This window comes from Nymphaea colorata, chromosome 9 (genome assembly GCF_008831285.2).
Source record: "Nymphaea colorata isolate Beijing-Zhang1983 chromosome 9, ASM883128v2, whole genome shotgun sequence".
Lineage (NCBI taxonomy): Eukaryota > Viridiplantae > Streptophyta > Magnoliopsida > Nymphaeales > Nymphaeaceae > Nymphaea > Nymphaea colorata.
This window is the reverse complement of record NC_045146.1, coordinates 20,707,771-20,734,651: the sequence shown is the minus strand read 5'-3', so window position 1 is coordinate 20,734,651 and position 26,881 is coordinate 20,707,771. Positions and strand designations below refer to the sequence as shown.

Here is a 26,881-nt window from a genome sequence, read left to right as displayed (position 1 = left end):
TAAGGAATATTGTACAACATAACATAGCTGTTCTGGTAATGAAGAATATTATATCGTAAATGCTATAATTACACTCTAGTTGACGAGTATATTAAGGTCAAGTACTTTTCATGACATAGTTGTTCTGATAAAAAGGCATATTACATTGTAAATATTTATAATTACACTTCAGTAGTTGATAGGTATATTGAGGTTTCGAAATAACAGTAAAATTATGTGAGAATAGAACTACAAGTTACGTATGTGTGAGTCCCACACATACAGATACAGCTACAGTGGGGCTCACTAACAAAAACCAGTGAGAAGCGAACCAAAATTAGTTATGGGTGGACAGAGATAGGACGTCTGAAGCAGGATTTACAGGTGAGATGCGGACTCGACACAAAAATGTTGCTGAAATTAGTGAGAGAAGCACAAAGCGGGCGTCTGCCTTAAGCTGGCTGCTCTCTTACTCTCAGCCATCTGAGCCACTGCTTTTGGTTAGAGATCATGCCTCAAAATAGAAAACCACATCTCCAAGCACCCCTTCCAAAGATTGTCTATGAGGATCCCCATGAGCCAATGCATTCCTTAACCTCCAAATCCCCCAAACCACAGAGTCAGAGTGGAAGCAAGCAGGCCAGCAACGCATTTTCCTCCATTTCTCCACCTTGAATTTCCTGCGAATATGGCTCCATACTTCACTCTCTCCCATTGAAAAGGATTGTGTCACTGCAAGAGCCAACAGAAGATCTCCCCAGCCCCTCCTCTTGTAAGAAATCCTTGAAGACAGGGTCAAGGTAAACGTCTCAATCAATAACTTGCTTAAAAGTGAAATACCGAGAAAATTCAAACCTGATGGTTTCATCTATGTTAAGGCAATCCATTCAGTGATATAACGAGCCCAGCACCTCCTTCCAAGCAATCAGGTGCTTGCCTTCACCCTGATTGCTTCCTCCCCATAGAAATGGGGCCATAACTGTGAAAAGCTGCTTCACAACTTTACTAAGAAGAAGAAGAAGAAAGACAGAGGACCAAAAACTAATCGCATTTTGCACGGCATACCGCATAAGGCATAACCTGCCTGCATAAGAAGTATTAATACCGCTTTCCTAGCCTTTTTTTGCTAACTTTTTGAGTAAGAGAGTAGCACGACTCCTCTTTAAGTTGGCCACAAAACAGTGGGAGACCCTGGTCTATCGCTGGCAAAGACCCCTCTTGGCAGCTCAAAAATGTGTTCCAAATTGGAGGCCAGCAAGCTGTCCGTTTCAAAAAAAATTAGAGGAAAGATTTGGAGGCATTTCACACTGAGCCCCGTACACTTTGCCATTCCCTCCAGCAGTTGTTTAATTGAAAGAAATGGTAGAGCATCATCAGCGAAAGCCAAAAGCGGAGGACAGCGACCAACCCTTGTAATGTTTGGGACCTCAATAAGACCAAGATCTGCTTTCGACTTGACTAGTTGAGAAAACATCTCCATGATCAGGATAAGGAGACAAAGGAGAAAGAGGATTCCTTTCGCGGAGCCCACGCCTGAAAACGAACTAATCACCCTGCTTTGAGCTAACAATCCTTTGAAGAACAGGTTTCATTCAATTGGTTGGGTAGGCACTTAGAGATGAATTTGTAGAGAGAATTGCACAATGCTATGGGACGAAAGTCGCGAATCCGATCCGCGCCTTCTTTCTTGGGGAATGAGAGCGATCGAATGCTGCCATAAGCTCATAATAAAACTATTACTGAAACATGGTGACGTGATTTCTTGGCCCTTCTCTCCGTCACCGCATTCTGAACTGAAAGTAGTTTGTATTGCTGTTCCCTTCCGCCGGCCATTTTAGCACCAAACGCCATCGGCTTTCTTCCTCCACCAGAGCAGCCATGAGCTCCTTTCAGAGTAGCCACCAGACTCCATTTGAAAAATGAACCGCGCCTCGGCGACACATAGCATTCGTTTTACCACGTCAAACCGACTCCCTCACCTGTGTTTGACATTCAAATCGCGACGCATGCGTACATCAGACGTTTTATTTTCTGACCGCGTACACGCTTCACGACTTAGACCATTATATCTACGCAAGTTTGACAATTATTATTGGAAACAACTTAAACGGCCGGAGTAAATATGAGATACATATACATTAATCATGATTTGTCAAATTAATTTAACTGATAACTATAAAGTGTTACGTGTGTATCTTGTTTTTCAATTTTTTGAAAAGATGAATAACTCTCAAATTCATCTATCGAATTGACGATTTGGAGAAGAGGTTGGTGTACACTAGACGGCCATAGACAATTGTTCGCGTTGATGGAAGAATTATTCGTGCGTGTGGAACTTGTACATTGCCAATTGCAACGGGAAAAGTAATGGCAGGTGTTCAGATCAAAACCAGGGCCGTGGTCAACAGACTGATAAGAACAGTTGAATTCGCCTGTTTGTTGGGTCAAATAGGCATTAAATTTTTGTCGTTCCGTAATTCCCTTCTCCACTTGTTGTTCATGAAATTGCGCCTTTTGCAATCTTAACGGACCTTCTAAAATAATATTTGATTCAGTTCCTAACTTTTTTTTTGCTTAGCAATTTTGTTAGAAAAAAAAAAAACGAGTTCATGGAGTACATTAAAAAACGATTCATTTCATGCCCATTTTTTGAATATTCTACCAAACGTTATCACACAGATCACATTCAAAAGTTCCCATTGGCATTGAAGGTTTCTTCAATCTCCTGCGCTAGCAAGTTTTCAAGTGCCCATCAATACCCAACACCATACCTTTCTTTCTCTCTCTAAAAGCCAGAGTTTACATTACATATGAATGCTACCTTTCATCTTCACTGCAATGGTTAAGTAAGTCTCATAACATAATGATGGAATAACTTGCATTTATGCAACCTTTGAAAATAAAATTAACATAGATTCGCATCCATGATTGATGGCATGTTCGTGGATGGAAGCATGATGATGATGATGGGGACAGGCATCGACGACGGAGAAGCCACAGGTGGGCAGCTTACAGGATATCGACAAGTGTCACATGCCCGATGGCCTTCTTCACATGCGGAGAACCGAAGTATGGAAAGGCAAAAAAAAAAAAAAAAAAAAGGATCCGCCGATCCGCCACGTATGCATCACGGATGTTATGTATGATGGTGGCTCATGTGATGTACGCTGGTAGTCATGATGTATGGTGGTAGTTCATGTGATGTCTCATTATAACTATGATGATGGTGGTGGTGACGGTGACGCGAAAGTAAGGACAGAGGTTCGGAAGTCAGAGAACGACTCGGTTAAGATTATATTTTATTATTAAACATGTGTGCGTTGCATATATATATATATAATGAGAGGCGTGGCCAATAGATTTGTGAGTTTTAATTTTTAATGTGCGTTTCTGGTAGTAGAGAGTAGGATGCATAAGAGGGGCTGGACTGGAAACTTGAGTTGGGTCCGGTTGCAAACAAATACTTAATTTCAATCAAGCTTTGGTCTAAAATCATGCGTACAAAAAGGTAGCAAAACGACCGTTTAGGGGATAAACTATTGTCAGGCGACAAATTTCTTAATGCCGTTCGGTTTGGACAACAAGAGCATTTGGATTCAAGAAAACCTTTTGGTTTTGAGCTTTCATTTTATAAGGGGACTTCAAAGTCTGCCAACAAAAGGTTCCATTAGACCAAAGAGAAAAAAAATAACTCAATATTTTTTTTAAGTTCAACCCAACTTGCATATGGAAGAAGAAGAGGAGAATGATGATGATGACGAAGTCCAAGTTCGTATTGCTGATGGTCAATATCCGTATATCTTTCAAACCCGTGAACATCTTTTTTTCCTCCTAGTCCAAAAGTGAGCTCGAAAATTAAAATTTGGTGCCTAAAAATCTTGAAGTTTTTGCTATTAATTATACAAGACGCCTCTTAACAACACTAACAGAAGGCGTAATGATCTATCCTAGTCTTTTGGCATTGGCAAGTTATAACGAGTCCTGTTAACAGAAGATGAATCTGTTAGTTTCCTTGGATTTCGTGCGAATACAATTGTTGGTAGATTACAATTCGGTTACGAAAGTTAAATGCATTCAATTCACGTAAATGTCATATACATATATATATATATAATGAATTGATATAGAAAAATAAAAATAAAAAGATGCGATGGGATGACATATATCATATATGCGCTACAGCTACATCGGCATTTAGATGGTATGCCACGGTTCATAGAGAGAGAGAGAGAGAGAGCTTTCTTCTAATTCCCCTCTCTCTCGCCAGTTTGAACCTTCGGGAGGTCAGTTCACAGGAAGACGATCAATGGCATTTGCAATAGCCAAGACGGACTAATCCGCTCCCGTCTTGTTCACGGTCTCTCAGAGGTTGAGTTCCGTCTTCTTATTTTCTCTCTTTTCCTCGTTGCACCACTGCATTTCCAGCCTCCACCCGCAAAAAGAGGGAAAAGAAAAAAGAGAGAGAATGTGTTGATTGACGAGGTGGAGTTGGAGCCCAGAGAAGCTTGGGAAGAAGTGGAATAAAAGGAAGCGATCGATCCCTTGGAGGCCATGGCCGTGGTGGAGAATGCGGGCGTCGGTCTGGGGATGAACTCCGGATCATCGCCTTCTGGCCGGAATTTCGGGGAAGACGTCCAGGCGAACGGGTTCGAGACGGCCGAGGCGGAGTCGTCGTCACCATCCATGACTGATCACGAGGAGGTGAAGGCTAAGCATTTCCCTAATTTAGGCCGCCCTGGTGGTGTGCCTCTGCATCAAGCGCACGGTCAGCTGCACAATGCGGACCTCAGGTTGAAGGTGCAGCAATTGCAGCAGAGGGCAACGCCGCCGGCATCTCTGCCGCAGGCTGCGCTAGGCAATCAGAAGCCCTCGGTCGCCAAGCAGGACTTGGTGACGGACAACGGTTTGCAGGGGTCGCAGCATGAGGCTCTCGTGGACGACCACCAGCATCGATCTAATGGGGTGGAGTTACACGAGAATGGTACGGTTGAGGCTGGCGACGGGTTTAAACGGGACATGAGGGACCTGGTGGATCTTCTATCGAAGCTCAACCCCATGGCAGAGGAGTTTGTTCCTGGATCGGGTGTTCCTTTTACCAACAAATTTGTGCTGCAGAGCAATAATAGTGGAAACGGAAACCATAGAAAGGTGGGGACAGAACTGGATTTTTTTTTTTTTTTTTTTTTTTTTGCTTGTCGAGACAAAAGAGAGGGTTTTTGCAAAATTTATGGCTGATACTTCCTTCAAATTCGATTAGAAGAAGAACAACTATAATCAAGGGAAGAGACGGATGAACAGTAGGACGAGTATGGCTCAGAGGGAGGAGATTATTCGGAGAACCGTGTATGTTTCTGATATCGACCACCAGGTCTGTCTCAAATGACTTGATTGGTTCTCTTGAAAAGTTTGCTTTCTATGATTGGTATTTGAGTTCTAACTTCACTGAAATTAGCAGAAACATTTACCATCTACACGTTCCGTGTTTTCTAGTTTGTTCATGTCTTTGTGAACTGATTGTGTGCTCTTTCTGCCATTGTTCTGTTGGTATATATGCGGCGTTTACCCTTTATTTGTCGTTTCTGCAACCACATGAAAACATAAATCATTGTTGTGTTAATATTGGCGCGGGATGTTATGGGAATACATCCACCACCGAGTTCAAGGGTTCGCTGATTTTACATATCCTTTGTTAGTCTTCTATGTTTTCCGTTGCTTTATTGGCCATATTTGGGTATTAAAATAGCCAATTTGGCAATTTTTTCTCGAGTACATCGACGCTGAGGATCGTCTTTTTGATGTTTATCTAGGTGACGGAGGAGCAGCTTGCAGCTCTCTTTAGTCACTGTGGACACGTGAGTCTTAAAGCTACCTTGTTTTTCCAACATACGTATATTGGTATTTCTTTTCTGAAAGTTGCTTGTTCTTCTGAATGAAGGTTGTTGACTGCCGTGTATGTGGTGACCCAAACTCGGTTCTTCGCTTTGCTTTTATAGAATTTTTCGATGAAGGTAAATACCGAGGCGCAATCTGCGTTTTTTCTTATCATCGTGGCTGCAATTTTTCTATACTTATTTTTTCATTCTCTTGCCCGTTATGGTCTGTGGCATTTTAGACGGTGCAAAGGCTGCGTTAGGCCTGGCTGGTACTGTGCTTGGATACTACCCAGTGAGAGTGCTTCCCTCAAAAACTGCAATTGCTCCTGTTAACCCATCCTTTTTGCCGCGGGTAAAAGGACCTCTTCTGCAAGGATCATATTGGTTCCCATTGTCTGTTTCGTGTTCTAACTGATGATGTACTTTTCTCCAGACTGAAGATGAACGTGAAATGTGTACAAGAACTATTTATTGCACTAATATTGATAAAAAGGTAGGATTGAGCTTATTAATACTGTTATAGTAGGGAATATGAACTCTTTCTTATTCCTGTTTTTACTGTTTTAGGTCTCCCAAGCAGATGTTAAGCTATTTTTTGAGTCACTATGTGGAGAGGTTAGTCTTTGTGGTTCCAACAGCATCTTAAGCATTTGCTCTACTTTGGTTTTATGATCTGGAAGGACAATAAGAATTGGTAACGTGGTTAGGTTTACCGGCTGAGGTTGTTGGGAGATTACCATCATTCAACACGAATTGCTTTCGTTGAGTTTGTGCTGGTACGTGTTAATTGTTCACTGCTGTGCATCTTTTTGGGCTTCAACTCATGCTGGCGATAAGCTCCTAATGCTGATGTTCATCTAACATGTGTGCTAGTCGTTATGCTTTTGATTGTTAATTATCTGGTATTGTTTTGTGAATGAGTTCTCCTGGAAAACTAACTCAAAACTCCAAGATGCAACATATTATTCTTTATTAAAGAAATTGCAGTTACTGATAATAGTGACTGTAATTCATGTTATTGGGAAGCAGTGCGTTTTTGCTATTTTGTTTTCCTCTTTTAATAATGATTCTATTTCTACTTCATGCTGAAATGACTATACAAACTGTCTACATCTGAAGACACATTATTTATGCACCAGTCTGTGCAGTATCTTGATGAAAACCAGATACTTCCTGATGTTTCTTGTTTAATGTGGCAAGTGAAGCTGCTTGGACTTGTCGGCGGCAAGTAAACAGTTAAACAGCTTATAGGTTTTTTGCAACTTCATGGCCTCCATGGCTCCAAGCTATATCACATGGGTGTGAGTGGATGTGGGTGCAAACCATTTTCCTATATATATATATATATATATATATATATATATATATATATATATATATATATATATATATATAGATAGGCTTTTAAGCAAACAAACACATGTTTGTGTTGTCTAGATTTGTAAAATATAGATTACTAAACAAAAATGCCAAAATATACATAAAAATACAGAATATGCTTTCAAAAGATTCACTTTTCTATTCTCCCTTTCTCCTTTCCCCCAGTCGGCTTCTCCTTCTGCTGTATCTTTTCTATCGTCTCATCTTCCTGTCCTTTGTGCTGTTTGGTACCTTTAGATTACCCTAGAGAGGCAATATAATATGGGGGCCTCTGTCTGCCCAAAATTAATTAGTGAGTGTTGCTCTACTTATGCCTAATTTTGAATTGTTACAATGTGTGAGTTCTAAAAAGCATTGATTATTGTCATGTGAACATGGATATGAGAATGGCATGTGACATGCACCTCAATTATGAAAATTTGACTTGAATAATGGGGTCATGTGGATACAACTCCAGGTCCCAACATATGCACATAAACCTTTTCCTAGAGCAATCAAACATGGGTGTTGTCTCCAATGTAATCTCTTGAAGAGTAACCCTGAACCCCCACAATATAAACATCAAATGCAAAAGCTAAGGTGAAATTGAAATGTGATGTAGTACATAACCGAAACTGTAGAAAAAGAGAAATTAAAGAAAATAAGCACAAGTGGTCAGCAAAATAGATAAAGCTAATAACACATTATTGACTAGGTAAGATAGTTAAAGACTTAAAGGTACACACTCTGAGACACCAGTTTGGAGCCCCTAATCTGTTCCAATGCTAGGACTTTGGATTAAGTTGATGAATTCAGTTTCCCTTTCTGGCATATCATCCTCCTCAATGTGTTTGCTTTCTCCCAAGTGGAGCCTATTCACCTTTATCTTTTTGATAGAAGTTAAATCCATTTTTGCGGATGCCATGTCGAACAGAGCAATACTGTTGCATTCCATTCTGTTTAGGTGGTCCTGAAAGATTGTTTACCATATTCCAATATTCCCTGGATCAATATTTTCTGTGCTGTTCTTGAAGTAACATATAATGAAAGTCTACCTGTTTCTCGTCTGTTCTATAGGGGCACAGGTAATGATGCAGTGTTTAGAGTTTCACGCTCTAAACCCTGCAAAAGAACACAACGAAAGCAAAGAACGAAGAGAGGAAGCAAAGAACAAAGTAAATGAACAGAAATTAGGGTTAATTCTTTATTAATCAATCAAGGGACGATCAAAGCAAAAAAAACACGACCGTTAAGTAGGGCCTCCAAGCACATGGTCAACAACTTGGATCTTAATGGATCTGGGTCCACATAAAATCAAATAAAATAAATTAAAAAATGCGTAATTGGATCCATGATCGGCTGCTGCATCAGGTAACTAGATCCTACCATGCAGGCATGTCTCTCCACAAGTGTCTGAGATTACCCAAGTATTTCATTCGCTCCTCATGTGCATCCACCACTTCTATTTGCATTTAAAGGAAAAGTCAACTTGTCATCATATTACAACATTATCATGATCAGGCACTGCCACGTGTACAATGTCATTGTCAATGATTTTACTTTTTGTTTCACATCTGTCTAACATACTCAGAAAACTACTTTTTGCAAAAGTTGGAAACATAAAAATTTTGGATGGAGATATTGCTCAAGAATTTTGTTTCTGGTTAGTTTCCATGACTAGGTAATCAGTATCTCTTCTGAAATGTGCTTATGATTCTGATTGTCACCAAATGTTATAGTCAATCCTCCAAGAACATCTAACTTCCGGAATCTATACTCTCCGGAAGGTTATGCATCCAGCAGTAGTAACTATGCAATTACACCTTGAGGAAATAGATTCACTAGAGCTTGGTTTATTTCTTCTGCCATGCTTATGCCATTAACAGACATCAATAATTTGGAAACTTCAACTATCATTAATGGGACCTGCTAACACTATTTGGTGAGTCTTGTTCATCAGACCCCAAGAGCCAGTAATGTCTTCTGGCTAAAACATTACTCCTAAAACTGCTGTTTCCAGTGTTGTTGAATTTTTTATTGCTTTATGTTTCTTGAAGACTGACAGCTTATGTAATTTCCTCAGGCCGAAAGTGCTATCAATGCACTAAACTGTAGCGGTGCCATTTTGGGTTCCTTGCCTATAAGGTATTAACAAGGTCCAGTTGTGTGTGGGTGTTTCCACGTGTGTGTGTGTCCGCGTGTGTCCCTGTTTATATTTTCTAATATCCAATACTATGTGCAGGGTGAGCCCATCTAAAACACCGGTGAGGCCTCGTTCTCCACGCCCTCCCATGCACTGAAAGCAGATAACTTATAGGTGGCACAAAATGTTATACTTTACGTAATCTAAGTATTCCAACTGGTCTAGCTGTATCTGAGTTCTCTCCATATAATGGATTTTCTTTGTTAGTGAGTGATTTCCTGGGGGTGAACTTGTCTTGCTAGCATGTAGAGTTTGGTTGGAACTTCGAGGATTTGGCGTTTATCTCTCATTAAACTTTGAAATGTACTGTTACCGATGTTGAAAGGCTTTTCAGCTTTTATCTTTTCAATGACTAATTTATGTCATTTCTGAAACGTCTAGATGAGGCTTCCTCGACAGTTTTATGCAGACCTGTGTGAACATTCATCTTCATGTAAAGCCAAGATTGGTTCATTCATTTGCCATCCCCATAGGCTGTTAGAGTGGAAGCCGTATTGGGACTAGTTGGGGAGGGAAATGTATAGCCACATGTAATGTTCAAAGAATTCAATGCTAATCAATTCGTCCAGAAGCAAATGTTGCTGTCTGCTGGTTACACTATGTGCATGCCCTTTGAAATGTTTATGCATGAAATTTTGGACCTGATGTGTTTTTTGGGTCAGCTGCTGCTCCAAAGAATAGGAAGAATACTGATGTGATACGGGTTTTTGGTGTTTTGCATCGTTGAGGTCTGCTGCATTGATTTCCTTGGGAGGATTATGTGTTCTTTTTCTGTTTGAAGTGAAGATTGGAAGGATTGTTCATGTTGAAGTATATTTTCATGGGAAGTCTTCTCGTCAAAACTGTCTGGGCTGCTCTGTTCATGGGACATTGTTGTGATTCTAGCTTCTGCTAGTACTAAATCTTTTGTCTTATTCTAATTACACTTTGTATTATGACTAAATTTGATCCACATAGATCAGTGAGTCTTCTAGCGACACCAAGTTGCTTTTTTCGTTTTTACCTTGTGCCATGTGTTGCCAACTTGATATGCCTACTCAAAACATCTGATTTTTAAGCGAAAAATGGGCTGGCTGACAGTTCATGGCTGAAATCAGTGGAAAAACAGAAAAAATTTATATTGATTTGGTGTACTTTAATTTACAGATGCCTTGGACCGTAATTTGGATTATGTGAAAGCAAACTTAATTGGCAGAACTGAAACGGAGCTCCTTTAGTGCATGTTTGAGATCCGAGGGTATCTGAAATCCATGCTGTATGGAATCCACCGTTTAAACACAGTGGATTTCACCTTCTTTGTATTTTTTTTTTCTTTTATTTATAGCTGAGACATCATAGTCATTGAGAATCGAGAAAATAACGGGAAAAATAGGAAATGTTGCAAAAAAATGTCATAATTATTTCAATCATGTTAGGAAAATCGTCAGGTTTGAAAAGATATATTTGGGCTGTGCGCTTTTCAACGCAAGTCATAAAGTCTTGGGTTTCGGACATCAGGCCTGGGCCGAGCCAGCTCGATGCCCAGGCCGCAAACAGCGGCAAGTGCCATATGTGAGTTAAAGAATGTACCATAGATCAACTAAAAACCCCAAAACAAGCTATAACCTAAGAAGTATAACAAGCTATAACATGAGAAGTATAACAGTATGGCCTTGGGGTTTTAGACTGAAGGCGGTCTCCCCTAATTAAACCTTAAAAAAAAGTCTCACTGCTTTGATATATTACTCTTTGCAGTAATAAATAGAAGAAAGACTCCACGCTCCTCTTCCATCGACACGTGAAATTGATCTATTTTACTGATTTAACTTGATAAACAATCTTTAATGTTCATCAACACTATTAACTCATTGGTAATAAGATTCCATCTTTCCAATTGGACTCTTCATCTTGTCTTAACATCAACTTCCGGTCCAGCACTCATTTTCAACTGAATGTATAGCAGGTTGCCTAACCCACGCATGCACGCGCCACCCCCACTCCCCCACCCTCCCCCTCCCAACCAACCAACCAACACACACACACACACATATAAAATCCATGGTGTTATCTCAGGTAGGAACGTAGGATTATGATTAGAATAACAAGGATTATGATTAGGTTGTAACACAGGCTGGATAGAAGAGAATCATATGAGAGGCGGGAACATGGTTATGTATTTTAATATGATCCAAGAACAAATGCTTCGTCAACAATGATTAGCTTAGGCTTGTAGGTCACGTAGCAATAGGGCCGTTGAACTCAAACAGAAGGTCGTGGGATGGCGGCCAATTTTCTAAATATTGCTGCTGCGTATCGGGTGGTTATCTTCTAAGCTATTTTTTCTCCTCCACTAATCGACATGAACTAAGACATCCAAAATCATAGCCCTAGCTGTTGCGATTAAATGTTATGCAACATCATGGTCCAGTTGACAAAAGATTGACAATGTGTCTCATAAATCTCAGTGAAAAAAGTTAAATTTCAGCATTTCCAAAACGAGCTGGTCTATATTTGCCAGAAAAACAAGAAATTCAATCGTGTGACACAATTTTTTTTTTTTTACATTATATGTGCTCATTTATATGTATTGTGTCGTTAAAAAGTTTGAGAGCTTTAATTAACCAATACCCCCGCAACCCTTGGGTTGTTCAATACATTAACACCTTATTTTGTTCAATACATACATATTTCTTTCTTTCCCTTTCTTTCCTTTTCCTTCCTTCCTTTTATATATATATATATATATGAAACAAATTCTGTGGGCTGGTGTGGACACTTATGTGGGTCCGTCACTAATTGGTAGGGTTTGGAGCTTCATCCTGCTCTCAAATGGCAGAGGCTTGCAAGTTGCTCTCATGATGCGTGTGCAAAGATCATGCTTTTCTAAAGAATTATTAGTACGATTGGCCAGAAACCAGCTGGTAATAAATTCACATTTCATGACGGCGTCTTGCTAGGGATGTAAATGCTTCGACTTAATCACATGTCCTGTAATTGGATTCAGACATTTTCTAGAACCAAATTTGGAATCGATTAACGTAAAATTCAACGTTTCTATGTGAAGGGGTTGGATTCGAATTGATCGTCAGACGAAGATTTAGTTATAAAGCTGCATAACGAATCTTTAATTTCTTTACCGGACCTGACTAATTAATCGGGTTCCAGAATGAATACATATAGCTACGTCTCTTCATCCCAAAAGTAACATTTTTTATCTGAGGGGAAAAAAAGAGAAGGGTGTCAATTAATTTGAATTAGAAATGACAATATTTTACTACGATAATTTATCTTAAGTATATCAGATAAGTTCCGTGAGATACTATAAATTAGAAAGTTAACTATCAAGTTAAGATCAAACTTAAATAACCTTGATTTGAAAAGGAGAAGCGTCAAATCCGCCTTTGTCGAAATGGAAAGCTCGCATTAACAAGTGGCCTCATACTCATACTTGCTACTACTGCATGGAATCAAAGAAGTGGTCGATTTCTTTCCCTGCGAATGAATTAGAAAATATTATCAACATCAACAAAAGCTCTGTTGATTTAGGTAAGGTAAGACTTAAGTGGTGATGTCGTGATCGTGATCTTCTATACATAGCAGCCAGGTTGCATGTGTTTTCAATGTTTCTGAAGTCATAAATCTTCTCAAGGTATATTAACGTTAGCATGCTCTTTTAAACCAACACTATTTTTTCCAGATAATTTAAAAAATATGAGATGATATCAAAAAAATATTTTTTTGGAGGAAAATACCCACATAAACGCGCACCTTCGTTACAGTTTTTTTTATTCATGTTTGTGTATAATTTTCATAAAAGTTAACATCCTCAGGGATTTTCCAATGAAAACAAAAAATATTTTTGAAGGTGACAGCATATTTGTTCCTGATTTTTTTCTCCCCCTTTTTGTGGGATAAACGAGCTGCAGTTTGCACTAACAGACGAGCTCTAGTTGTTGAATTCTTGACATCCTTTACCTTAAAAAGATCTTGAGCCAACCTTCTAGCAAGTGAAAGTACTTTGGGGCAGAATGTTATGACCACAGGAAAAAAACGGGCTAATTTGGTTGACGTTACTTAGGTGATGAGTTCTTTAATTTATGTCAGAAAAGTACATCCTAGTTATTGAACTCTTGACCTCTTTCAATTTAAAATTCTGAACTAAAAATCTAAGCTACTGTAACATTTTCCACCACCGGGACAGAGGTAATATGTGTGTGTGTGTGGAGTTTAAATCTGTAGGATGGCAGATGCTACTTGATGATAAGAATTAAACATTTATTGCTAAAAAACTGTCGCCGCAGAAGTATTGGCGATCCTTTATGATACAAAGATGGTTTGTGCATAGTTCTTTTAGCAATGGTTTATTAAGCTTTCAGTAACAAATTTTTTGTTGTCAACCATCCGCCAACATCTAGTATTTTTGAATTCGCACACACACACACACATATATATATATATATATATGAAAAATCCCTTATACGCAGTTTATCCATGACTTTTAAACAAAATATAAAAGAATGTTTTCTGATGCAACCTGCAGCGAGGAAAGGAACACCGAGCCCTTTTATAACATGTTTGTATGGATACATATGAGGAGAAGTATTCTATATCCCTTGCCACATAGATTAGACAAAAAGTGAACCCGCCCTTAGAGTACATTATCGATATATTTTTTGTACAGTTCAACTTTATAGATATGATCTTAGAAGCTATTTTGATAAAAAAATATATTTTTAAGTTAATTAGTTTTAAAATTTTAAATGTACTTTTTTATCTTAAAGAATTAACGGCACTTGCAAAACTAAAATTTTGGTTGTTAAAGAATCAAAACTTTTAACAAAAATAACTTGAATTAAGATATATTATCTACTAAATTAATAATCATCAACGTGTTAAAGTGTTGACGTGTACAATATTTTGTAACAACAATTTAAGTGTTCCGGTTTTGTTCCTGCCTTAAGTGGTCTAGTTTTTCAATTTATATATGTATAAAACATACATTCATGAATAGGTATGGCTAGCTAATTCCTTCATTTTCAACATTGTCCCCTCACTCTGTTGACAATTTGTTTTATGGATTCGATCTTCGCATCTGAAACATTATAAATCTATAAAAAGAGGTGCTTTTAAATGTAAAGAGAGATTTTATAAAATTCTAAGATGAACGATTTGGTTTCTTTCGCTTCTGTTCGTCTGATATGTTCAACTTTCCGTTGATCCTTGTGGTTTTAAACGTGCAGCCTACAACTTCATAATCGTTTCTGAAGATAGCCCTAAACAATGTAGGGTCTGGTGGGAATATCTATGTAGTTGTTATGTTTTCCTAATGCAAAGAAGTAATATGAAACTTTCAGATCCTTGGTTTGGATTGTACCCAGGATCTTTTACACATCAGCAAAAGAATGACAGACATAACCACATTAGATCGATCCATAGATTTCAAATCTGAAAACGCCCCCTAGTGTTATTCTTCCACTCCAGATTATTTTTTTTCTCGGAATATTAACAAATACTGCTTCAAGGACCAAAACCCCTTGATGGGCAAAATTCGAATACAAGAAATTGTTTGCCCGGAAATGTAAGTTGGTATTTGGGGCATTTTATTTTGATCTGTATATGTTCAAAAACTACTAATTCATGTCAAAACCGGTCCCTATCGGCTTTTACCTCAAAAACTTGAATGAATTTTCTGTTAGTATATCGGCCAATGTAGGCCGGTTTAGCCTCTGGATGGCCATTCAAGTTTTTACCATATCTAGTTTTTACCACCTTCGCTTAATAGATCCACTAGTAACCGTCTTCCTTCTTTCACGTTCGCCATCTCCTTATCCCCCTACAGCAAGGGGGCAAAAAATGATTTATTTACCCTCTTACTCAAATCTTGGCCTCCAAAAAGAGAAAAAAATTTAAAACTTAAAGTCCATGTGCTGATCCATCACCATCAGGGTTAGGTGTAGAAGATCCTCGTCCGTCATCAGCAATTGCATCCATAAATGTTGCGACCTATCGAGCTCCGCGAACTCCCAGAAATCGAAACTTTCTTGCCTCAAGAGGGCAATCGATTCACCTTCGAGTCTGTTGTTCGTATTTTTCGGAAACGATCAGAAGTAAAACAAACAACACATACATAAAATACATAAACAAATAGCGTAATGAAACAAAATGTGACATACCTTTTAGTTATATCATGATTCACACTCCACCGGCCGAAATTTGCGCTTTATCGATTGAAACTTTCACATTTGGCCGATGATGAAGAATGAATTTCATATTTATGCGCGACCCCATCCGGGGGAAAAGAGAAAGTGGAAGAATCATTTGCGCTGTATCGAGTCCTTTCTTGACCGTATTTATCATTTAATCTTTTGTGGGGAGCAATCAACCAAGGACCACTCTCCCAAGTCTGTACATACCGAACCCTAATCCAAGGAAAAAAGAAAGCAGTTTTGCCAAGTTATTAACTTTTCTCAAAGAGTTAATAGATCTGATTTGTGCATTGGTAAAGAAAAGAAAAATTGGAGGAGAAATAGCTTCATACCATACATTTGAGTCTGATATCAAAACCCGTCCAATCTCCCTGTATAAAATCACGAAACTGTAAAAAAAAAAAAAAAAAAACAGATGCAGTAATTCTTTACAAGATTCTTCCAAGCATTGAGATAGACATGGTTTCAGTGGCCCCCAACGTCTGATACCAACCCAAATTAGCCATTAAACACGCCCTTCCTCCCCTGCATTTGCCATCACTGGCAGAAGGACCACCATGATAATAATCTCTTTCTGTTTTTCTCTTTTGATTCCCACTTATCAGGTTCCTCACAGGATTTACTCACAATTATCGGGCTTCTCATGGGATTTACTTGCAAGGTAAATATCCGGTCAGAGGGGTTGATCCGGAGCGGCGTTGGTATGAAAGCGGTCAAGTTGCATCCTCCCAACTCACCCACATATTCACAGAATCACAGTCTTTAATTAAAACTTAAATGCACGAGCCAAAGGAATAGAAAGGTTGAAGACAGCGAAGCACATGCCCTCCCCTTGACATATAACTACATTTAAGCAAAAAATAAGATCTCCTACTCTCCCCCTTCAATTCACTGGCCAATTCCTGTTGGTGGCCGGTGGGTGCCCACACCAACCATTGATCCAGCCCAGACCCCCTCTCCCTGCCTCCTCCTTCTCTCTCTCTCTCTCTCATCTTTCCTCCATCCTGCCCATTGATCTTTCTCTCTTTCTAACTCATGTTTTGGGACAAAAGAGACGGTAATGCTGTTAGTTTTTGAGGAGAGGGAGAGGGAGAGGAGGAGGAAAAGGAGATGGGGATGTAGGATGTAAGCTTTTCTTGTTGTAAGGAAAGCTTAGAGCTGAGCTGACCCCATCTGTTGACAGTTCGGAAGGTTGTATAGTCTACCATCGTTTCTTCTAAGAGGGATGGAGCAAATTCAACGGCAGGACAATGCCGGTGGTCGGCAGTTTGGAGATACAACGTACACAAAGATCTTCGTCGGGGGGCTGGCATGGGAGACGCAGAGGGACACAATGAGACGTTACTTTGAGCAGTTTGGGGAGATATTAGAAGCTGTTGTGATCACGGACAAGACCACAGGAAGATCAAAGGGATATGGCTTTGTAAGAATTTGAAAGAAACCTGTTCTCTTGTAGTGCTTTGCTTTCGGTTTTTTTATTTTATTTTTTGAGGAGTTTGCTTATAAGTATACACACATTTGCTGTTGCTTTTTCCTTCTCTTCCGCCTCTCTGCTCTGTGTGAAGGTCACATTTAAGGATGCAGATTCAGCAACGAGGGCTTGTATGGATCCTTCGCCTGTGATCGACGGCAGAAGGGCTAACTGCAATTTGGCCGTTCTTGGAGCCCGTCCGTCTAACTCGACCGCTCACCACCAAGGTTAGTTTCATTGATTAATCTCATCAGCAACCAGAAACAGAAAACATAGTGTCCATAAAAAAGACACCAACAAACGAATTTTTCTCTTTCTCTGTCGTTAAAGGAAGTGGTCGGTATAGAATGGCGGCCGGATCTGCCGGAGCTCCGGCTTACCACCCATCTGGGACTTCTTACCGTCAGCAGCCTCAGTACACATTCCGCCCAACTGCTCCTTATCAAACTTACGGGTAACGACTGCATCTCTGGTCTTAAGATAATAAACAACTAATGGCTCGTACCTTTCGTTCCGATATCTCACTAGCGAATCTTTCTTCTTGTTCAGCTTTACTGGTTATCCTCAAGAAAACATGTACGCCATGGTTAGTTCTTTTTTCTTTTTTAACCTTTTCTTTTAGGTGTTTGACATCATTAATAGTTACATTAAGTGATGCTAACACTGGTAGATCAGATGATGTATAAAGACGGGCGTCCTCTGAAATTGCAGGCATATTACAATCCGTTTGGTGGTAACCAGTTGCCCAACTACTATGGAGGGCTAGGGATGCTGCCCAACCCAGGAATGTACCCATACTACGCACAATACCCACAAAGCAGTATGCAATACCCTCAAGTGGTTCAGTATCATCCTTATATGCCCCAGCAGCAGCATCCCGGAACTCCCATTCTCTCCTTACCCACAAATGTTCAGTCCAACACAGGTAAGGCTTTCTTTTCCCTTATATCTTTGTCAGATTTTTCCTTCTTCCGTCTTGTCAATAATGAAACCGGCTTCCGGTAAAACGGTCATATGGCTACACTGAATCTATTGACAGTCTGTGGTGAAATGCAGCCGGCAGCGTGACGGCGACCACAGCAACTGCCTCCCCTGCCTCCTCCTCTCAGCCACCGCCATCAGGTGGCAATGCTGAGCAGAGAACTTCTCCCTCCTGAGGTTTTCTAGCGTTAAAATTTTGTGGGTGGTCGTCAGGGAGATGAAACACCCACTGGCAGGAAGACCAAAAGAAGGAAATTAACAGCATTTGATGTTCTTCTCTTTCTACTCCATAGTTTTCAGCTGGGAAGGAATTCGTGAGCGCGCCTGATGCTCTCTGCGTTGAGTTGGCGAAATAGCGGATTATTCAAGAAAAAGAGGAATGAAGGGGGGGTTTTTCATGAATCGTGAGGCAATTCATTGTTGCCGATCATTTGAGATTCTTCTGGGGAATGGGTGGTTTTTTTTTTTATTTGAAACTTTTACTCTTCAATTTTTTTAAATATTTCTTGGAATACGGCTAAATGGTCAACCAATAAATTTGTGGTCGATCTATATTTTGACCAAGACTGACACCTCTAGGAAGTCGTGACATTCACGCCCACATCTACGTGCACAAAAATGTGGACCAGAGAGTCTGACTGTGATTTTTCCCGCGAGCAGTTTTTTACTCGGTGGATTCGCATTTTTTTTTTTACTTTTTCTCGTCTTTAGATATAAAAATTTTGTTGTGGCTGTTGTTTATCTGCAATTGCTCGTTCCGTTCTGTTAATTATTATATTGCAAAATTAAAGAAAAGATAGGGTAAATTTCTGTTGTACATATGTGAATATGAGCATTATTTATCTGCAATCCGAATTTATATGGCATCCAAGATGGGACCTGCCAAAAATTGAGGGTAAAATTTTCCCTATACTTTCTCATATAGCACACAACATTTTCCGGAAATATGTGCTATCGAAGGTCACAAATTGCCAAGAGTTTAGCGGGGAGAGGGGGATTTCCCTACATTTACTCATTCACAGTATGCTGTTTCTGGAGTCATGTGACCTTCAAGGTACAAATGGGCTAGAATTTAGCGGAAGTTCTCCCCACATTTTCTCTTTGAAAAGGTGGGTTTTCCTCTTTTTCTTTTTCTACAATGGTAGGAATATTGCGTAGTTAGTAAAAGAAAAAAAAAAGAAATTGCTTAAAATCCGAAACAAACTAGAAGCAGATAAAATAATGAACTTGCTGCGGGCCATTGCTTAGCCTAATGAAGTCAATTTTAATGTGTTCTGCATTTTTTTTTTGGCTCAGGTGCAGTGTGGCTTTTGTATATGATTATAGTGGCGGATAGCGACGGTCAGAAATGGCCTTGAATACCAGTCGGAAAACAAATTGCCCGCAATAGCCTAACCTACCTTTCCCATCTTCTCTTTGTTGACATGGAGAAAACACCAGTTTCCTGATGAGACTGGTAGTTTCTCCACTACTCAAAAGCCAGTCTTGCATAGGCTCAATGTTGAGGGTACTTTGGTCATTTTGAGTTCCCGAAAATATCACATTTTCTACTGAAAGTTAGCCTGTAAAATACATAGAAATCATGCAATGTTACTTGTCTATGACAAACTGAATACTGCCTTTTGAAAAGGCAAAACCTACTTCTTCAAGTATGAGTCAACTAAGGAGGTGAAGAAGAGAAGAAGGGAGAGACACGCACAATTACTAAAATTATTAATTATGAGGATTTAATCTACCGAATATTTATATCAAATTAATTGTCAAATGGTTCCAAGATAAGCACGGCAGTGAAAAACGCCACTTTTCAGGACATTAATTTTTTCTACAAGTTCTGCTTTTTTTGTTCATTTCCTTTCTCCAGAGGTGCAGTAAATGTGAGATTTTCCAAATCTCAACATGCTGATATTAGTGATATGATATTAGTGATATTCCTTGTAAGAGAGAAAGATTCTTTACTGACGATTAGGCAACTGATGGACACGGACTACAGGTACCTTGCAGGTAGCTGCTGTTAATTCTAGCTGACATCCAATGCATAGGCCATAAAGGATTGTTTGTCGATTACTCGGATACAAATAAAAGAATATCTGTCACGGTACTTTCGATATGTCAAAAACAATCTTTTGATCTTTATATCGGTATAAAGATGTAAAGAATCTAGCGACAATTCTGAAGGAGAAAAACAGGACATCGCAACAAGGATTTAGTGATATGCCAGCCTAGAAACACAGAGGCGCTCACACATATGATCTGTTTTTTCTTATTTTATTCTTTTTTGAGATATATGGATAAATGCTTCTTCGATTTTATTTCTCTTATCAGTCCAAGGCTTGGCCATATGTAAAACATCCAAATGAGCACGTAGCCCAAACGATGTTGTTATGTCCTGAAAATTATAACTATGATCTACAACAACCTCTTGGAGGTAAAACCCCAAAAATTCTAAATATATTAGAGAAATTGATCCCCTCGAAGGCGAAAAGGCCAAGAAAATAAGAATCCAAAGCCAGATTCTAACAGTGCCTAACAGAAGCGGAGCGATAGAAAAAAACTGCGTAATTAGTCTGTAACATTTCAAAGTCAAGCTCTGGTGAACGATCTTTGAAGACATTAAACACAAGTACATAAAATGGTATATTGAGAAACTGGAAAAGTTCATCAGTTCTTCGACTTTTGAGCAAATTTTATAAACGGACTCAAAATTTCTGCAATCAGAAGAATGCGGAGGATACCGTGATCTACCACTAACTAAGAGGGTTCGAGGAATAAGCGGTATATTTATAGCAGGGAGGAAACAAGATAACCAAGATAAGAAACTAAACTCCTAAAGGTACGTAAAAATTTTCTTTTGACGCAAATAATGAGCATGATAAATCTAAGATAATTTAAAGATAGTATATTAAGGATCCAAATGCAGTGCCAAATAGATGTTTGTGGCCCGCGGGAGGATTTGGATTGGCCCCTGGATTAGAATCCGAGAGAAAGTTCAGTATCTACTTAAATTTATCTCTCAAATTAACTGTGAACAGTTTGTTACATCTATTTCTTCTTTCTTTCTTTCTTCTTGAGCAGAAAACACTTGTCACTATTATAGTGACCATCCTGATCAGTTCCATTAACTAGCCCAACCAATAATTGGTGCTTGTTTTAATGCCAGCCCATGTTTGCAGTTCTACTTTCAGAGCTGATGGATGATGCCAAACATTTGCTGAGAACTCAGAAGCATGATCCTCTTCATTTGTACATGGCTACCCCCAATTATTCAAACATAACAAGCATGGTGGGATCCCCTTGCTTGTGCGCTTCATATGCTAGATCATCTGTAAAATATGAGCGATGGATCTTCCATGGTATGTGCTTGCCATGAAAATCCAAAGGAAACAGCAGGGTTGAAGCATCAAAGCGTTCATACATATAGGACCAGGAAAGGCTTTGCAGTTTCACAAGCAGACTATTTAAGGCAGCACACCATTCTTTTGTCTGGTTTCTACATATCTAACTAGGAGTGGCAGCTCATCCACAGGGCCTCTTCCATCTTACTTGAGGGCCATGGTCCCTCAAAAATAAATATGCAGATGTGCTAACAATTTCTTGGGTCCCATATATATCTATTGAAATAAAGTACCAATATGTGTTCCATCAAGTAAGTGGGCATGCTTTCCAAGACATGTAAAGAACCATATAATTGGTTTGCCCTTCCCCAGAAGCATGTTCCCCTCCCTTCTCTTCCGATGACTAACCATATACAGCAGCTGGTTGGCCAGTTGTTTGAGAGGTTAACCCTCCTGGGACCTTCAAATCAGTTGCTCAGATTGTATTTGATCCATACCAGATCCTCAGTGCAATATATATATATATATATGTTGCAAGGTTGTTTTTGATGAGCTAGTTGAAGGGGATCTTTTAGATTCTAAATGTGGGTATCCAGCTCATGTCCTGAGGCAAAAATAGGGGGATCAGGAGGAGGCACCCCACATGGGCATACAACTAAGAGGGTCTTCCATGTACTGGGAAAGAGACATGTATGAGTGGATTTGTAGAGGCATGCACGTGAAGTGGCTGGCTCGTTTCATGGATCCAGCCTAGACTAGCTGGAATTTGGCTAAAGCCTCTTGATGCCCCCCTCTCTTTTGATCCTCCAAAGATGCATGTGTGCCCAAGTCACCACTGTCACTGTGGGCAATAAAAAAGCTAGCTGATCATGGTGGGTGAAGTATTACGCTTATGTCAAAATTGGTCTGGTTAATGGAGGACCTGGATCCAGTTTGTGGTGTAACTCCTCTGTTTGAAGTGTTGTCAATAGAACCAACAGAACTCAAATGCGATTGCATGTAGAAACTGATCTGTGTTTGGTTGTGGCTGAGTATGTTTCATCAAATTTTCAAATGGAAACCGCATATAACCTTGGTACCTTCTTTTAAAACGCAATAAACAGAGAATCAAATTCTGCCTTGAATACAATATCGGTTTCTCCCATCCTCGTTGTCTTTCCGTAGTTTCAACTCGGTTAATCTCTAGTTGGTGTTGGTTTGTGGGCCTAATTAAGAAAACAAAACTTCAGTTAACCAATCATAACCCCCACCACACACACACACACACACACATATATATATATATATACACACGAGGGCCTGGCTCTGTGAAGTCGATGTGAGAGGGGGGAAGATGGGTGCAGAGGGGGCTCCAGAGAGCCTCGTGTCATCACCAGTGCGCCGCACCTTCCAAAGGGCCAACGTCAGGAAAACCTGCATTTTGCTTTTGGCTTTTTCTCTCTAACAGAGGCCACAACTTGGCAATGCTTCGCTGTTTCCTTCCTCCAATTGGGATATATGGGTGCAAAGACCAGCACCACTTGCCTTTTTCCTTCTCTCCTTTCACTTTAATTAAAGGATCGGATTCCACTTTAGTATCAACATAATTGTACTGCTCAGATTCCTGTATGAGATTCATTTTTGCTGTTCGTATGAAAATATTTTTTCATACTAAAAGTCGAGGGCCTGCGCCCCCCTCAGGCGTGGATAAAAAAAATGCTGAATTAAGCAGGAGACGTTTCCTGTTCCCATATCCCATACGAAATATCAAAAGTCAATGACAGCTATTACATTTGCAAGCTTCTTGTTTTTTTTTTTCAATGGAAACTAAAGCACTAGTCGTTTTGTTCCTTCCGTAATTATGGCAGCCGGTTTTGTAATGAAACTGTGTGTTTATCTGACTTTGAACGCGACTTCACAACGTTAGTTAAGATCATATCAGTTCATCGGTACCTAATCATAGCGATACCATCTTTAGATAGATGGAAGTTTTCTTTTGTTCCATCCCTGTTTTGAAAAGGAATCTTATGTTCCAATGTCAGTGATGCCATTTCCTCCATAAGGTTAGACCATATATAGATGCCACTAGGTGCGCACAAATAAGACATAAGTGATCTCAGTTATTCTGTTTATATCATCAATATGAACAAACACATAATACCATGAAGATAAATAAATACATGAGAGAGAGAGAAAAAGTAACAATGGAAAAAATAACAATGGTGAGTTCAGAGCAAAACGTACAGCAGATCCCGTAGCCCGTCAACTAACAAGATCATTTGGGCCAAGTTTGTTGCCTGAGGATAAAATATCTCCAAAATGAGATGCCGCTTTTTAGACGAATCACACAATGGATAAGGAAAAACTGGATTTCTTTGTCCATGGGTCCAGGAAATCGGCTGTGGGGTGAGAACTTCACCTCTTTCGTTGCTGCTCTCACAAACGTGAAACGTCCGTTCCTCCCCATTTCCCCGTCGCAGTTAGTCGTCATAGCTCATACTCTACTCCCTGCCGGTCGTCGGCCACTACCGCCTGCTCCGGCATCGCTTGTTCGAAGGACCGTTACCCCTGCTTCTTTACAGCTACTGACGTACACTGCTGGATTTGAGGCCGTTGTCCACTGGATTGCCGGAACAGGCACCGTCGTGCACATCATATCTGGACAAGGGGGTTTCCTTTCTTCCGCAGCCGTGAAGGCAGCCTACTTTCTCTCTCCATTGTGGGCATACCACTGCCGTTGTGCAATGTCGCAAGCAGATACCAGGCCGCCAAAGCGCCGTCGAGCGGTTTTATCTGTCGAACGGGGGTTTCCAGGAACGTCGTAGCCCAGATTTACAAAGGGTGTTTCCATTGTGGCCGTCCACTGTCGTCCGCTACCGCAAGCATACAACAGACCACCGAAACGCCGTCGGCCGGATTTATGTCGGGAAGAGGAGGTTTTGCATAGCCGATTATGAAAAAGGGGTTTCGGCCAGATTTATCTGCCGCTGAGGAAAAGGGTGTTCCCATCCGGTATCTCGTTGGAGTGGTCGCCGTCGGCCGGACTGCCCAATGAACATTGCCCTTGGTCGCCATCTGGATAAAAGGCTAGTTACGCCTTGGTCTCCTTCTCGCTATATATTCCGTTGCCACCATCATCCTGTATCGCAGGTTTATTTGAAGGTCGCCAGAGCTGGTTTATTACTCTGTTCATCCCTGCGCTCTTGCGGTTACGGAATCACTCCCTCTCTCTCTCTGCTATCTCAGTACTGGAATTGAAATAGTGTACCGAGATGGTGCATTGTTGTTAGTCTCCTGCGTTAATTACAGAGAAAGGAACCCCGTGCCTAAACCCTAACTCACGCACCCCAGTCCCTAATCTTTAAACTGTGTCTGTGTTTGCACCTTGTCAAGGATAATGGTGCAACCGAGCACCTTTTTATACTGGATTAGGACCTCCGCTTGACAGTAGATTTTCAGGTAACCCGGGAAGGTTGTAAAAGCACGTGAATCTCGGTCGCTGGTGAACTTTGTTAGAGTATCTTGCTCAGAGGAATCTCTCCAAATGGGACTCCGAAGAGTTGGCGTTCGTGGAACACCTTGACTCATGATTCCCAAACATGAGATGCAACTCATGAATTAAAGCAACTTTCTGCAATGCTATGCCATAGTTGATAGTTTTGCCTGATTGTTGCGGTGTGTCCGATTTCCGATGTAAGTCCCACTGCTTGGAATTAAACGCCATATTCCTTAATTTTAGACCTATCCCACCTCGGCAGGCGGATAAGTTTCTCCCATGCCGCTAGATGCTCTTTGTTTTCACCAGAGGTCCAGTTTGGCAGGAAGAAGGTTCTTAATTTCTTCTCCACCTGCGATGCAATATGAAAACAATATGATGGTCATTAGAAGGATAGAAACAAATGACCTCAAGCAAATTAAAGGAAAAAAAGAGATTTACAGAGCTCTTCATTCTCTGCGAGTGGAGGTTCCAGCATAAAAACGGTTGCCAAACCGATCTCCTGTAAAGTAGCATTACATTATTTAAGAAGATTTAGGCTATCGGGATATGAAATGATCCTTGCCATTTTTCTGGATATTGTCTTTTTGATGGCTGCAGTGACATTTATTTCCTGTACATGCTGGACATTGCCTTCCCGTCTATGAGGTTTGTCTTTCTGCTTATGATGCTGGTCGGTAGGCCCGCATTACGATGAGATGTGTTTCTATAGTTAACAACTTCATCATTGTGGCTCTTCCCGGCAAAGAAAGACAATGGGGCCTCCAAGTGTGACATATGCTGTGGATTGTGTTTCCGACTTTGGCCCAGGAAGAGATCTGCAGACTAAGAACTTGGGTGGCAGGCCAACACTTTTTTGGACTTTGATAAGTAATTCAGTCATCCGAGATGCTCTTAAAACACACACTTGTTCTAATAGCCTACGTTCAACGTTCATTGTTTTAAAAAAAAAACATGAGCATTTTGATTAGTGGATCTAGATGTAGCCGCTGTGAATGACAACCACGTTAACCCAGTGTAGTTAATATCGGATTGAATCGGCCAGAATGTTCATATGTAAGGAAAAGGGATTTGGGCAGAGGAGGTTGTGGGTGTCCTCTTCATCTTAGAGTAAGGGGAATGTGGGTGTGTCCTCTTACTTCATTGAGTTTTCATTTCAAGGTGACATCCACGGTTTTAACAAACGGTGGAATTCAAAACCTCAGATTTCAAACCTGAGATGAGCGTGAAATCCACGCTTTTAAGATCCGAACACACCCCCGCTGGGAAATCTCACAGGAAGCAGAGGCAGAAACACCACCTCAACCGCACCGCTGGCAGACACAGAGGGAGAAAATCAGACACAGAGAGGAAGAGAAGAAAAACAGAAGAGTATAATGAAAAAAAACTAATTGAAACCCTCGGTTTGGTGGAGGGTTTCTTCGATCGAAAAATGGAACATTCGATCGGGGTTTTGAAATTCTGAAATATCTGCACAACCCACACCACACATGAGGATTCTAAAAGAATCCTCCCCGATAAAATGGAAATGTATAACAAAATTAAACCACAAAAACAAAATAAACAAATCAAGCAGACACAGAGTTTTTAAAAAACTTTGGTTTTTAAGATTTGAAGATCCAAGATCCTCTAAAAAAATCCTGGGTTATCAATCGCTACCTACATTTCCCAAACACTCTATATTGGCAAAGGGGGCTGACGCTCATGTCATTCGACTCGTTGTCGGGCTGCCTACAGCTACTAACCATATGCAAAACACCCCATGGATACGAGCATAATTTTAATACGGTTCTTAGAGTAAAGGGAACCTGGGCGTCCCCTTACTTCATTGAGTTTTTAGTTCAAGTGGTTGGACCGTGTGGTTCTCGACTTCATAGGGTTCGATAATCCTTAGACTATGTGACCAAGTTGCGGGATGTGGGTGCAAGTGCTGGTACGACATATCTTAAAAAATTTAGGTGCGACGGTACGGTAAGACTATTTATTATTATTATTGTTATTAATTTATTATAATAATAAATAC

General features: G+C 40.1%; 2 protein-coding genes across 4 annotated transcripts; both read left to right on the top strand.

Annotated features, from left to right (window-relative positions):
• The first annotated feature begins 4,172 nt into the window (after positions 1-4,172).
• Positions 4,173-10,009, top strand: LOC116260760 (polyadenylate-binding protein-interacting protein 11-like). Of its 2 annotated transcripts, none has more exons than XM_031639229.2 (10): positions 4,173-5,127; positions 5,240-5,347; positions 5,787-5,831; positions 5,915-5,987; positions 6,092-6,204; positions 6,286-6,345; positions 6,420-6,467; positions 6,560-6,628; positions 9,295-9,356; positions 9,454-10,009. In XM_031639229.2, the coding sequence occupies exons 1-10, from the start codon at positions 4,531-4,533 to the stop codon at positions 9,509-9,511; spliced, it is 1,233 nt and encodes a 410-aa protein (XP_031495089.1). In that variant the 5' UTR covers positions 4,173-4,530; the 3' UTR covers positions 9,512-10,009. The 2 variants fall into 2 exon arrangements, with proteins under 2 accessions (XP_031495089.1, XP_031495088.1); XM_031639228.2 differs by having other exon boundaries at positions 5,237-5,347.
• Positions 10,010-16,472: 6,463 nt separating this feature from the next.
• Positions 16,473-18,809, top strand: LOC116261067 (uncharacterized). Of its 2 annotated transcripts, none has more exons than XM_031639672.2 (6): positions 16,473-17,022; positions 17,165-17,297; positions 17,401-17,524; positions 17,620-17,656; positions 17,782-17,995; positions 18,127-18,809. In XM_031639672.2, exons 1-6 carry the CDS (start codon positions 16,825-16,827, stop codon positions 18,225-18,227), a joined length of 807 nt encoding a protein of 268 aa, XP_031495532.1. In that variant the 5' UTR covers positions 16,473-16,824; the 3' UTR covers positions 18,228-18,809. The 2 variants fall into 2 exon arrangements, with proteins under 2 accessions (XP_031495532.1, XP_031495533.1); XM_031639673.2 differs by having other exon boundaries at positions 18,110-18,809.
• The last annotated feature ends 8,072 nt before the right edge of the window (positions 18,810-26,881 follow it).

Coding starts and splice junctions, on each gene's coding strand:
- LOC116260760 (XM_031639228.2), top strand. CDS start 4,531: ATGGCCGTGGTGGAGAATGCGGGCGTCGGTCTGGGGATGAACTCCGGA. Junction 6,205..6,285: donor ACCCATCCTTTTTGCCGCGG/GTAAAAGGACCT, acceptor ACTTTTCTCCAG/ACTGAAGATGAACGTGAAAT. Junction 6,346..6,419: donor GCACTAATATTGATAAAAAG/GTAGGATTGAGC, acceptor TTACTGTTTTAG/GTCTCCCAAGCAGATGTTAA.
- LOC116261067 (XM_031639672.2), top strand. CDS start 16,825: ATGGAGCAAATTCAACGGCAGGACAATGCCGGTGGTCGGCAGTTTGGA. Junction 17,023..17,164: donor GATCAAAGGGATATGGCTTT/GTAAGAATTTGA, acceptor CTCTGTGTGAAG/GTCACATTTAAGGATGCAGA. Junction 17,525..17,619: donor GCTCCTTATCAAACTTACGG/GTAACGACTGCA, acceptor CTTCTTGTTCAG/CTTTACTGGTTATCCTCAAG.